We start from the raw sequence: 14,563 nt of genomic DNA on the forward strand, positions 1-14,563 counted from the left end.
ACATGAAAAACAAATACATGGCAGTGATGTACACAAGATACTTAATAAATCACTAGCACTGAGCTACTGCCAAAATCATCCATTAAGGGGGTCAAACAAGCATGGCAAAAATGAATATGCAAAACAGATTCCAGACTTAGTGAAATTAACACTAGCCTGAAATTTCAGATCACGAAGCCCTCTTCGGAGCAGCAAAACAACATGATAGATAACCTGAACATGACAAGTAAGAACATGTCATGGAGCTACTCAACAAGCTTAACAAAATACCCAAAGTGACCTGGGGCCAAAAGGGTTCACAAAATACTCTACCGAGCTCACGAACATAGCTCGAACACAATCAGTTTTCAGACTTAGTGAAAACTGAGACATGCAGAAATTTAACTCACGAAGGCATGTAAACGAGCTTGATGCACTCACTTCGGTGCAAGTCATGGCAAGGAAAGCATATAACCAGCAAGAAGGCACAATATGCTAGCTACACATGGCAATAACAAAGGCATAGCATGCATGGAACACTAACGGTAGCATCGGCAAAATCGCAAACAAGTTGACGATCTGCCCAGATTAACAACGAAGCAAAAGTTGAGCTCGATTGAGTCAACCTAGAGCACTCCACATATGCAAACAAAGATAAGGATGGATAGAGCATAACATGAATATCAAAACTCCCTTACTGATCATCCTCAAAAGAGGCACGGATCACTAGGAAACAAGCTGGACATATGGCACCATGAACTAGAATATCCCAGACTTAGTGAAAATCACTAAGTCCCTGAAATCAGCAATCTCAGGTACCTCTCTTTGCAAGCTTGCACAAGACAACACACACACCCTAAAAATGCATGGGTGGCACCTATGGAAATAAGACAAAATGCTTAACAATTCATCCCAAAGGGGCACAGGCATATCATGCACGGATTAATCATGGCAAAAATGACAAAAGTCTATGATAAACTAACGGATCTGCAATTTAACTCACGAAGCCTCCTTCTAACAGCATTTCGGGCACCAAGATGAACTCAAATGCAAATGATGCAATGTAATAAAATTATGTACATGTCGAGGCGAAGATTTTGATATATTATATGCCCAAAATGGAGCTACGGTTGCGGAGATACAAGCAGTCAAAGAATGCATAAAAATATGGAGATTAGGGTTTCGGGGAGAGGTCAACCCGATCCAGATCCAGATCCAGATCGGCACGCGGATCGAGGAACGCCGGGGATCACTGTAGCTGGCCGGAACTTGGCCGCCGGAGACGCGGGAGGAGGCCGGCCGGGGCGGATCCGGTGGTCGCCGGGGCGGTGGCGCCCGGCGCGGTGGCGCGGAGGCCCGCGGGTGGAGGCGGCGCTACGGGCGCCGGCCGGCAAGGGCGCGCACGGCGGTGCGGCGGCGGCGATGGCGTCCCGCGGCGGCGCCGGTCGCCGGAGGCGTGGAAGGCGGCGGCGCTCGGGGAAAGGAGGAGGCGCGGGGGCGCGGGCTCGCGGGGGCCGTCCCCGGGCCTGGCGGGCCGCGGCGGTGGAGGCGCGGCTGCCACGTGGCGAGCCCTCAGTGGCTGCGGGCGGCGGCGGCGGTTGTCCGGGCCGGGACGAACATGTCCGGCTCGGCGCGGGGATTTTTAGGGTTTCGGAGGTGGAAGACGATCCGAAAACGGAGGGGCCTTTAAATAGGCATAGAGGGAGCTAGGACAGTCCAAATGAGGTGCGGTTTTCGCCCACGCGATCGTGATCGAACGCTCTAGGACATGGAGCAGAGTTTGGTGGGTTTTGGGCCAAAATGGAGGGGTGTTGGGCTGCAACACACACGAGGCCTTTTCGGTCCCTCGGTTAACCGTAGGAGTATCAAACGAAGTCCAAATGATACGAAACTTGACAGGCGGTCTACCGGTAGTAAACCACGGCCGCATGACAAGTCTCAGTCCAATCCGGAAATGTTTGAACCCCACACACGAAAGAAGGCTAGAAATGACCACCGGAGGAGAACGAAGCGCCGGAATGCAAAACGGACAACGGGGAAAATGCTCGAATGCATGAGATGAACATGTATGCAAATGCAATGCACGTGATGACATGATATGAGATGCATGAAAACGAAAACAACACACGGAGACAAAGACCCGAACCCGAGAAATAAATATAACTTAACACCGGAAACGGCAAGAGTTGGATACAAATATGGAAAGTATATATGGGGCGTTAAAATTCTGAAGATGTGAAAAAGTTGACCTTCTTCTCCATAGACCGTTCGGGTAGGAGCAAAGGCCCTGTCCGAAAACGAGGTATTTTTCAACATCCTTCAAATGAACCCAATTTTTTTTCCACAGTCTTGTACCATCATGAATAGGATGCATGACAAGTTTCGTGGCTTTTTGCCATTTTATGAATTTTCTATAATTTTTTCGGTCGAAACACTTTAAATGCTGACCAGACGTGACGCAACGTGCTCTTCGTATCGAAATACCATAAATTTTTGGATTATGTGTGGAAGTGGGCATACTAACTCACATGCAAAATTTAAGGCCATTCTGAAGATGTCAAAAAATTTACCTTCTTCTCCGTAGACCGTTCTGGTAGGAGCAAAGGCCCTGTCCGAAAACGAGTTATTTTTCGACATCCTTCAAATGAACCCAATTTTTTTTCCACAGTCTTGTACCATCATGAATAGGATGCATGACAAGTTTCGTGGCTTTTTGACATTTTATGAATTTTCTATAATTTTTTCGGTCGAAACACTTTAAATGCTGACCGGACATGACGCAACGTGCTCTTCGTATCGAAATACCATAAATTTTAGGATTATGTGTGGGAGTAGGCATACTAACTCACATGCAAAATTTCAGGCCATTCGAAAGATGTCAAAAAATTGACCTTCTTAATATGATGCATGAATTTGAAACAACTAAAATGTTGACCGGACAAAAATATTACAAAAGTTTATGTATCAATAAAACAAACTTTGCATAAAATGCTAAACTATCAAAAATAAGATACATAATAATGATGTGATCTGAATTTACAATGCACTAGCAGCACTACTGCAACTGCCCGAACAGTGTAACACTGTCCGGGCAGCTGCGGCAGAGCTGCCCAGGCAATGCAAAGTCAAATCACATTATTACTATCTATCTTATCTGCTAGGGTGTATGAATCCGCCTATATAAGCCGGTCTGGGCGTCCTTTGGCGGGCGAGGTGGGACTAAACGAAACCATCCACCCCACCCCTGCGCCCTCGACCGCTCGCAGGCGCGCCTTCCAGCGGCCCACTAGGCCTACTGAAATCAGCCCACCTTGCCAGTCAACGCGCAGCGCGGTGACAGGCCGCTCGCACCCACGCCTTACAACGGCCCACAGAAATCGGCCCACCTAGGCGGTCCACGCGCAGCGCCGTGACAGGCGAGCTCTATCTTTAGTCCCACCTCGCCTGCCGGAGCTCGCCCGCACCAGTTTAAATAGCGCGCCCCGCCCTACACCGACGTGATCCGAAGTAATAGACCGCCTACTTTCACAATGCCGCCTGGTTGGGCCCGTGGGCCTTGCGGGGCTGAAAAGTGTTCCCTTTCGCCGATCGGCTTGATCGGGAGCGACTTACTAAGCCTCGCTCGGCTCCGTGGCGGCGTTCTTTTTTTAAAAAAATAATAAACTCTCTTAACTTGTTTTGCGAATATTATGTCAATTTTTTATTGTTTGGTTTTATATTTACTTTTCTAGTTTTCATAGGTTTTTTTCAATTCAAGTTTAATTTGTATCTTATTTTTTATTTTTACAACACAATTTTTTTAAAAAATATATCTTCTAACTTGTTTTGCGAGTATTATGTCAATTTTTTATTGTTTGGTTTTATATTTACTTTTCTAGTTTTCATAGGTTTTTTTCAATTCAAATTTACTTCTTTTCTGATTTTTATTTTTTACAATACAATAGATTTTTTAAAAAAAATCTTCTAACTTGTTTTGAAAATATTATGTCAATTTTTTATTGTTTGGTTTTATATTTACTTTTCTAGTTTAATTCTTTTCTCATTCTTTACAATACAACTCTTTTTAAAACTAAAAATAACAGTATCGATTTAAACACTTGATTGTTCAACAACATTTAAAACCATCCATTCAAACACTCGATATTTCATTATAGTTTTCATAGATATTTTACATAGTACTAGAAATAAAACTTAACTAAAGAACATTACGAAAATAATTAAACATTACTAAACGACATTTTCAAATAAACCCTAAACTACTCGTCCTCCATGCCGCCAAAGTCTGCCTCGTCATAGAGGCCGTCGCTGTCGTCGCTGCTGCTGCTGCTGTCGTCGAGGGGCACCATGGGCACGGCCGGTGCAGCCATCGAGTCCTCGAGCGCGGCGTGATACCCGGGAAAGCCCTCCGGGTCCTCCGGGTGGACGGCGCCCGGGGCGACCTAAAGGTAGTCCTGAACGAGCGGCGGCGGCTGCGGCATGTTCTCCGACTCCCGGAGCGCCGCCAGGTAGCCCGGCATGTCGTCCCGGTCGCCGGCCTCCGCCGCCAGCAGCCTGTACTCCGCCACCAATGCCAGCTTTGGCGGCTGCTGCGGCTTGACCGGAGGGGCGCGGCTGGACCCTGCGCCGTTCCTGCCCGCGATACGGCTGGACCCGACGCCGTTCCTGCCCGCCGTACGGCGATCGCCAGGGCCGAGGCGGACAGCGCCGCGGTCACCGCCGGGGCCTCCGCGGGGCGCAGGCGGGTGCATGGCGCCGAAGTCGAGGCGGGCGCAGGTCAAGCGCGCCTCGCCGCGGCGGTACAGCTCATAGCCGTACCCCGGCGGAGCTGGCACGACGCCGGCGGCCGCCTGCGCGCGATACGGCGCGACCACCTCCTCGAAGGTGCGCCCGTCCCAGAGCTGATGCCGCCGCGCGCGGTTGTGCTTCGTGGGCGGGCGCGGGCCGGCGTAGTCGTGGAGGCGGCGCAGGTGATCGTCGGCGAGGCGGTCCGCCCAGTCGGGGTTGTTGGGGGCGTACTGGGGGTCAGCGAGCTCCTCCAGCGACAGGCGAGCCCTGTACAGGCCGACGGCGCGAGCGAAGAAGTGGGTGCCGACGTCGGGCACCGGCGCAACGGGGACGCCGTCGACGCTCAGGCGCCACCTCGCCGGCAGGCGCACGTCGGGCGTGGCGGGGATGCCGAAGTGGGCGAGCTCCTCCGCCTCCTCGATCGTCAAGTTGGGGCGGGCCATCGTCGGCGAGAGGGATAGGCACGGCGCGCGAGGTGGTGAAGGGCGCAAGAGGACGACGCCGGCGACAAGGGGAGAAGTAGAGGCGAGGCGAGGGCGGTGTGCGAGCCGACGGAGGGTGCGAGGCGCTTTTTATAGGGCGTGGTGGTTGGTGGGGCGGGGTGCCGGCGATCAATGCCGGTGGGCAGCCGAGCGGTCAAGGGCGCAGAAGGGTAGGCGGCGGCGTGTGAATCGGCGCCGGCGATTAATGCCTGGTACACGAGGGCGGCGCGCGCGGGCGGTCAAGCGGTGGCGTGCACAGGCGCGCAGCAAGCGGTGGCGTGTGAATCCGCGCCGCCCCGCGGACCGACGCCGGCTACGGGACGGCTCACTGCGCCGGCGTTAATGGTTCGCCTAATCCGCACCGAATTAATGGATTAGGTTTAGTACGCGTGGGCCCGCCCTCCTCCTCACGCGGCGTACACCGCCCACGTACGGGCGTACAGCGGGCCGTACGGATACACGCCTCGCTACGCCACGGTACGCCGCGGTACGCCTCCCCCACCTTAATTTCCCATCCTACCCCTACTCACTTATTCTCACGAAAGGGTATGTTTTAATCTGGACCGTTGATGTGTCAGGGGGGGTGTACCGAAGAAGAAGTGTTGCCTATCCTATTACATGACCGCCATCCAAACCGGTTGAAGATATCCCGAGCTACCGTCTCCCAGCGGATAGATCCAGTAACCAAACGCTCCCTGGCCTCCGTCGGAGTGAGTAGCGACCAGGAACAAATCAGCGCCGTAGCTCTGAAGATAACCTGCAAAAAATGAATGCGTGTTGTCCAATCAATGTTTGCATGATCCCCTGCCTGTGCTAGTTTCTGCTCTGTTACGTGCAAAATGAAGATGCGTGTTTACAGCAGCCAGTGGTCAACGGAAAGTACTGATTCGTGTTACAACACCCAGGAACTGAAGCAAATATAAAATTTTCTGGTTCTCATGATGGACATGTAAAACAAGGACAAAAATGTGAGCAAACTGTGTTGTAACAGGAGCACCAATGAATTTCATAATGGCTGTTGCTACGGATTATTTTGTGCCATCCCATAGTCAACACATCTTCAGGCAGTAAACTTGTTTCCAGGGGATATCCTCGGAGCAGAAAACGAACTGCAAAATGTAAAACAATGCCGAAAGTAGGCGCTCCCTGTTTCACATGCAAACAAGCAAAAACAGATGTATATATACGGGTCTCTGTTTCAGCAAAGCACCTCCCAAAATCAGCAGAGTGAGCAAGGTTCGGCCAATCTAGTGACATTGACATGGCACATGGACAGAAATCAAGAATCACCAGGTGATCCCAAGTGTATAGATCGAACGAACACCAACTCCTCGAATCAGCTCCTCGGGTATCTGTCCCAAATCAGCTCAGCAGAGAGATGCTCTGCTTTCTCTCGTCATCTAGAAAAGGGGATTCTGAATCGACAAATTCAGTACAGTCACAAACACGCACGGAACATATGAAGAATAGATGCTTTAAGGTGATGCAAAGTTTGAAGTTGGGGAGCACATCTGGTTCTTGCCACCCCATACGAGGAGGCAACATCCATCGCGACAGAAGTAACCGCCGGCTATGGCCATGGAAAGTGGAGACACATCAATGACCACGAGTGTCTTTCCAGACTTCTTGACGCCAAGATCACATGACTCTGTAGCACGGCCCATATTGCTCACAGCATCTATATGAGAAAATAACCATCGCTTAACTGCAAATTCACATATTGTGAAACAGGTGCATTATATGATACAGTAATTAAAATTATGTTAGATAATTTAGTCTTCTGGAAAAATGGAACAAAACACAAGTATTACATGATTGGCGAGAAGACAGAAATAATAAAGTGAACATAAACAAATTGCCAATTAATGTTTCTCATTGTATGGTGTGTGGGGACGGCATGATTAGCAAGGCAGCAAAAAGGACTGACTTTAGCGCACACAAAAATATAAGCTATGAATATGATTCTTAATCGGCTCAGCTTGAAGCAGATTTAGTTTTTATCAACACAAACGTGAAATGATGAGCCATTTTATACGTCTGACCTAAATAGTTCCAAATGGGATCTATTTACATTTCTATTGCACTCTTTCCCCTTCAAGGGATCTCTATTGCTTAAAAACCTACTGTCCTGTAAATGATAAGTTCTCGGGCAATATTCCTTTCTACGTACAATGAACAACAGGGCAGACGGCTACACAAGCCATACAAAGCAAGCAGATCATTCCCGATCTCCGAAAACACGCCACCTGCGTTTGGAGGTTTTTGTCGTCGGCTGTTTCCGCGACAACCATCTGCTCCTGGAGAAACAAACCTTGGTTCCGGTAAAGCTCCCTTATTGCGCACACGGCTCCAAATGTTTGTTCCTCCTCTTCAGCACAGGGCTTCTTTTGCTTTGGGTCCTGTGTGGCATCACTTCTGTCCCACTTCAAGCTTGTGCTAGTTCCTTATCTCTTGTTTCCTTCTATAACCACGTAATCTTGCTCTTCCTTCTCAAGCCTAGTCTAACAGTCTGATCTATCCTATAATCCAGGAACCATTACAAAAGCAACTGCAACAAGGGATTCAGTGGATACTCAAATCAAATCGAAAGCTATTTCTATTTTTTTATTAAGTTCTATCAACTAAATCTAATACACTTCTGTACTGCTCTTGCATGAATGCACAACCAACAATGAGGTTGATCATTCAGGTGAAATATTCAAATAACGTAGGAGATTCCTATGAGCAGAAACGATACCTTCCAATATCTACAATCAAATCTGAAAGAAAAATGGCGCTATAGCACTAGCCACGGGTGCATTTCTTGGATCTGTGAAAGGCCCGAAGAATCTCTACTCCTAATGTCTCACTTGGTAGGATTAGCTTTCATGGTTTTTTTCGTCTCCCACTTTCGTCTGTTTTTTTCTGTCTCCCCTCCCACCATCCCATCGGTTTATTTTCACGTCACCCTCTTACACTCCGAAAAAATATGAACGGGTCAGAATTTTCCATGTTGGCGCAAGTTATTTAGTAATGTCTTCATGTGAAAGAATCAATCACGATCAATCTTGAAAGATCAAATCTAAATTGATTAAATTACCTTAAATCGCTCAATCACATTAATTAGGAAACAAATAACCAAATTTAATAAAATTAATGTGTACATCATAACAAAGAAATCTCAATGAGAGGGTGTATTTGTTTTTCCCAAAGTCAAACGAGTGCATGTTTGACTGAGCTTTTAGAAAAGTATGTCAATGTCGAGGCCAACAAATATGAATGACATGAAACCAAATATTGCAACGAGTAGTCATACTTGGTGTGTTTATTTTCTCTGAGAGATGGTAGGGCATGGGAGCAGATCCAGTGTTTCTCCAAAGAAGTCCCCATTAGTTGCCTCCGAGTCCAAGTGAGAAGCGACTGTTATTTCAAACAAATACTTCGTTTCATGGAACTCTACCTTGAAGATTATTATCAGACAGATCCAGATGGGTGAGCTGCTCTAACCCGCCAAGTTCTATTGGGATGAAGCCCGACAAATTGTTTTGCTGAAGGTTTAGGTATTCTGATATTCCAAGTTTACCAAAAGAACCGGGAACTTCACCAATGAAATTGTTGGACGACAAGACTAACTTCCTTAGCTCTGAAATATATTGCCTAGTTTTTTTTGAGGAAGAAATAAATATATTTCCTAGTGAAGCAGGGAGATGGCCTTCAAAATTGTTGTTGGCCCATCCGAGGTATCGAAGATTCAGGAGAGTGTCATCAAAGTTAGATGGTAGTATTTTCCCAAGCATATTGAAACCTAATAATAAATATTGGAGAGAAGATTGATTGTATTTCTATAGGGTTTTTGGGATTCTACCTGATAGCCAATTTTTAGCAAGGAATAAATAAGAAAGATTTGGGAGTTTTCCCAACTCATCGGGAATGGTTCCGGTGAGATTATTATAATCAAGGTAGATGGCTTCAAGCTGACTGATGTTTTTTAGGCTTGGTGGGATTATTCCCGTACGTGAGATTACTTTCGTAAAGAGCTAACAACTTTAGCTTGGATAGGTGACTGATACCACGGGGAATTTCACCCATTAGTAAGTTGGCAGACAGGTCTAGGTCCTGTAGATTATTGGAGCAGTTTGTCAGAGTATCTGGAATGTTTCCTTGCAGTGAGTTGTTTCCCAAGTAAAGGTCCTCCAATCCTTGGAGACGGTTGAGAGGAGGTAACTCGCCCGTGAAGCCATTTCTGGACAGGTCCAATTCCCTAAGGGATGTTAGGTTCCCTAGGGACGGTGAAATCGGGCCCGACAACGATAGGAAGTCAAGGTTCAGCTTGGTGACTCGCCCAGTGTGCTCCGGGTCGCTGCAGCCGACGCCCTTCCATCTGCAAAGGGGGGCGCGGGTGTGCCAAGATCTCAGGGCTTGCCTCGAGTTGTTGGTCATGGCTCGTAGAAATCCAACAGCAAGATCATGTCCGTGCTATTGTCGTGGACTGTCATCGTCGAGGAGCAGCGGACGCTGCCGACTCCACAAGAAACGAGCAGCAGCGGCAGTAGCTTAAGGATGGTGGTGAGTCTCGCCGGCTGAATGGTAGACGTAAGGCCTCCCTTGCCTGCAAGTGTGAAGAATTAATAAAACATTAGAACCCATGCATGTAAAGAAAGACTTTGCTAGCCACTACGGTCTGATTTTGTCAAATGCTTGATACTCCCTCTGTAAAGAAAGAGTGATCTCTAAACGTCTTATATTTCTTTACTAAGGGAGTAGCGAACAGAAAACAGACGGCAAGACGAAAGATGAATTTTTGGACACCTTTGGTTGGGCGGATCGGACGAAACGGCAGCCTTTCTCGCATGGTTTTGCCGCCGGCCGATTTTGTGAGGTGTGTGTGCCGCTGGCAGCTATGAGTTGGAACGCTGGTTTGATTTTGTGAAATGCTTGATACTCCCTCACCACGTGGGCTGACTGGCTAGGGGAGGAATTAAAATCTGCTGCATGAGCATGTAGCAACCACATTACGGTTCCCTAAAGCAGCGCTCACGGCGCCGTTCCCATCTTGAAGGCGCCGTTTTGGGAATCTTGGGGTTGGGTGGCGCTTGTGGGTGGTGGCCGACTGTGGTGGTGCGGCCCTATCCTAGCATGGATTTATGTTCGTTACTTGGAGATGGAATCGCGTATGTGGAAGTCGTCGTCTGGCGTCGTGCTGGCGTCAATGACGGGGGACCTGCCAAGACTCGCGTAGGTGGAGGTCGTCGTTTGGCGTCGTGGTGGTGTCGATGGCGGAGGACCTGCCACGGTTGTCTCCTCAATCTACTCTCTAGAAGGACCAGTGGAAGATGGCGGCGACGACACATGTGAGTGCGTTAGATCGGTTTGAGCCCCGGACCCGGCAGATGGGTCAGTCGGGGCCTCCGACTTTAAATGTTAGACAGGTTTGGTTATGTGGATAGGAGTAGATTGAGTAGCGGCAGATGTTGCCAAAATGACGGATTCAATCATATTGTTGCTCTCCCAGATGCGGAGGCCAGGGATCATCCTCTTCTAAAAACAAGCAGCGACTATAAACATATGCAAATTAAGTTAATCCTAACACTCTCCACGTTGTCTGCGCTTGTCTCTTCTTTGACTGTCCAAGTCGTTATAAGCTTTCTTGCCATAACTATAGTACAAGTTTTAGAGTGGTTGGGTTTTTAAGAACCGTTCGTTGATGTCGATCTAACGGCAGACAAATACGAAGTACTGGGTAGTACTCCGATGAAAGTACGCGAAAGTACTAAAACGAGTGGGACCGGTACTCGTGACAAGGCGGGGACGCGTTTTAATCTAGGGGCAGTTTAGTCCTAGGAAAATTTGCACGCGCCGCCCCTCTCGTCGAATGCATAACCGCCGCCATGGTGCTACACATTCCACAATTACTCATTGGCGGCCATCTCCTCCCTCTCCTCCATGTCCACCGCAGTCATCTCCTCCTTCTTGCCGCTGCAACTTCGCTCCACTCAGGCAACCCCCCCCCCACCCTCACCCCCTCTTCGACGGCAGATCGAGCTGATGGCCGGCGGCGAGAACACCGACTTCGTGCAGATCGCCGGCGGCGACCAGGTCAAGTTGGCCAGGTTGAGGGAGATCCGTTCTTGGTTTGACAACACAAGGCAGATGAGCTGGACGGCAATAGAGAGGGCAAAGCTTTTCCCCCAGCCCGCGCAACCGATTCAGAAGATCAAGATCCTCCTCTGGGCGATGGAGCAGGCCAATTCGTCCAGCGAGTGGACCAGGCGGAGGTGGTGGGCGTTCAGATCCAGGGTAGAGCATCCACTGGATCAGGAACCCACCGTGCACGAGGTGCCGTTGCAGATTGTGCAGCCTCCAACCGAGTCACCGGAGACTTCGAAGCGCAAGATGAGGAGGACAATGGTCGCGACCTCGCTTCCCCGCCGTTCTCCACGCTTCGCTCGCCGCTCTCCTCGTCTGAACGGCGGCGGTAGCTATGTTTAGAGTAAGCTTCCCCACTCCTCATCTTTCTACTGCTCGTGCTTACATCGTGGTGATACTGATCATAATAGTTCAGAGAGGGAATGCTAGATGGCATTTTAATCTCAATGAATTGCATGAACATTTGAGTACATGGATTTGGAGGATGGATTATGATGTATGTGAACCCTAGGCATCATATGAACCCTAGGAAAAATTAGTAATGTTGTAGTGGTAGACACTGAAATATTTCGGTACACACCGGTAGGCACGGAAATATTTCGGAACTGCCCTAGGCAAAATTTGTAATGTTGTAGTGGTGGACACTGAAATTTTTCGGTACACATCGGTAGGCATTGAAATATTTCGGTACTGCCCTAGGAAAAATTTGTAATGTTGTAGTGGTAGACACTGAAATATTTCGGTACACACCGGTAGGCACTGAAATATTTCGTTACTACAATTTCAGTACACACCGATGCACACTGAATTATTTCACTACTACAGTTTCAGTACACACCGGTACACACTGAAATATTTCAGTACTGCAAATTCTATACAAAGTTGGCATTTTGTCATTTATGTGTGAATTAATCCATGCATCATATGGCCTAACTTTGTACATGAGTTTGGGTCAATTTCATGTCTATTTATTGTTAAAATTATTGTCATGCCATGAAACACAAGACAAGTCACTGACCCAAGCTTGCAAAGATGCCATATCAATGTTGCTGATATGACATATGCATGTTTTCACCTAGTCTTGTGTCTGAATTAAAACTGAGCATTTTTTCTTGATGGTATCCATGGATCTAGAACTCCTATGAATTTGCTCATGTTGGATGTTTTGTTCTCCATCATTTGCACTAGCATTCCGTGCGATTAGATGCCATGATAAGACCCCTGGCATATTTATTTTCTTGCCTCCAACATCACATGTGTGTTTTGCAGGAAAAAACCTGGAGTTCACCAGGCTGGCTGAAGTTGTGAGGCTGGGAGGCTGATGGTGCTGCTACTGGCTGATCCTTCTTCTTTCAGTTTTTGTTCTTCATTTCTCAAGCCATTGGACCAGGGCTACTTCCCTATGTGCTGTTAATGTATTAAGTAGTTCCTTCGAATTTGTAGTATTAGTTAGTTTGAATGTGAAAGTACCTTAATTTTTAGGAACGAAATGTTGCTATGTATGACCAAGGGTTTCATACCTTAATCTTTGGATAATTAATTATGTGAACTGTTGGATGTGGCACATAACGAAACGCCTCTACCATTGATACTAGTTCAACATGTCGGTCCAATTAGAGACCAGCCACTACCATATAGAACAGTTAGCATTTCATACTACAACCTGGCACGTACAAAACATCACATAGTGGAAGCACATCCCTAAGCACCTTGCATTGTACAAGGTCTTAGAGACAAGCCTCCACCATATATAACAGTTACCATGTCACACTACAGCCTATAAAACATCACACAGTGGAATAATCATAGCTAGTAGAGCATTAGGTACCAGTTAATATGAGTAGATATAGGTACGGTAATACATGACAAGTACTCGCAAACAAGAGCTAACATAACAAGTTCATTTCAGATTGATACATGGCCCACCGCAGTTCTAAATGAGGTGGATGGTGATCATCATCCTCAAGTCATGGCGACGGGTGTTCGCAACAGTGAGTAGGATGGCCTGTCCTACCCGAAGATTCTTGGCACGAAGGAACTTCTTCCACCCTGCCCTGCTCAAGACAGTGCGACCGTCCGTGTCCACTGCATAGGCACAGCTGGTGATGGAGCCCGTTCTGGTAAGGCGTAGTCCAGCAGCCATGCCTTCTTCGTCCGGGTCGATGCCACAGCTATCAAGTAACCTCTTAGGTAATTTCTAAAAACAGTTGACATGATCATATACATTAGTGGAAATAGCAAAACAGTTGACATGATATATGATCATGTCACGTGCAATTATCAACAAAGCATATACTTCAAGACACATATATCATTGGATTCAACACTGAGCATATATATCATCACACCAGTACACTATACGCCAAGCATCAAATTACTACAGTAATTAGGCATATCATTAGATTATTGCGTACACTAAGCATATCATCGCATATTACTACACTACATGCATGTCATAAAATTCTTCACTAAATGAATTCTAAACTAGGCCTCTCATCACAGTACTACAACATGCATATCATATGAACTACTACACTAACTAAGCATGTATATCATGTAATTACCACACTAAGTAACATACCATGATATGCCGTTTAACATTCGTCCTTGTGAGGCGGGTCACGAATGGCTTCCCTAGGTAGTCTTCACGTAGCGGAAGCATGTCCCAGAGGTTGCCGATTTTCTCGTCGCCCAGTCTGAGTCCTTGGGCATACAGGTATTCAACAAGTGGGTTCTCATCATCATCAGAATCGTCATCATCTGAATCAGCACCATCTTCCTCCTCATGAACTTCATCCTCACTATCCGGAATCAAATTTAGATAGATAACAGAAATCCTGGGCCTATCTTTTCTGAAGGAGAAGCTGATCAATTCACCCCCACTAAGACGGTTGCGGGCGATGAAACGATCCCAATCATCTCCTCCTATCTGGGTTATCTTTCGCCCCTTCTCGACCTGCATAGTGTATGGCCCCCCAAGAGCATCGAAGGTCACGGTGTCTGCGACGAGCTCATTGAATGCCAATCTCACATTGCATGGTACGATCTATGTAAGATAAAAACAAATAACACACACAATACATTAGTGGAAATAGAAAAAAAACAAAAAGAATGTACTGTCAGAAGGTTCATATAAATTGTTACCGCTGCAAAAACAAAAGAAGGCTGGAAGTAGATGCCGAACAGCGTGG

General features: G+C 47.4%; 1 protein-coding gene and 2 pseudogenes across 1 annotated transcript; 1 reads left to right on the forward strand and 2 right to left on the reverse strand.

The window, feature by feature from the left end:
- Positions 1-3,509: 3,509 nt before the first annotated feature.
- LOC147966815 (uncharacterized) lies at positions 3,510-5,342 on the forward strand (annotated as a pseudogene).
- Positions 5,343-8,671: 3,329 nt separating this feature from the next.
- On the reverse strand, positions 8,672-10,077 carry LOC147966816 (uncharacterized; annotated as a pseudogene).
- A 3,228-nt stretch (positions 10,078-13,305) lies between these two features.
- LOC147966817 (uncharacterized) lies at positions 13,306-14,334 on the reverse strand. Its single transcript, XM_087527398.1, has 2 exons — positions 13,954-14,334; positions 13,306-13,569 (listed from the first exon to the last, which is right to left on the reverse strand). The coding sequence occupies exons 1-2, from the start codon at positions 14,332-14,334 to the stop codon at positions 13,306-13,308; spliced, it is 645 nt and encodes a 214-aa protein (XP_087383524.1).
- Between the last annotated feature and the right edge of the window lie 229 nt (positions 14,335-14,563).

The sequence above is a fragment of the Triticum urartu genome, chromosome 6A (assembly GCF_056163025.1).
Source record: "Triticum urartu cultivar PI428250 chromosome 6A, HENAU_Tu73, whole genome shotgun sequence".
Classification (NCBI taxonomy): domain Eukaryota; kingdom Viridiplantae; phylum Streptophyta; class Magnoliopsida; order Poales; family Poaceae; genus Triticum; species Triticum urartu.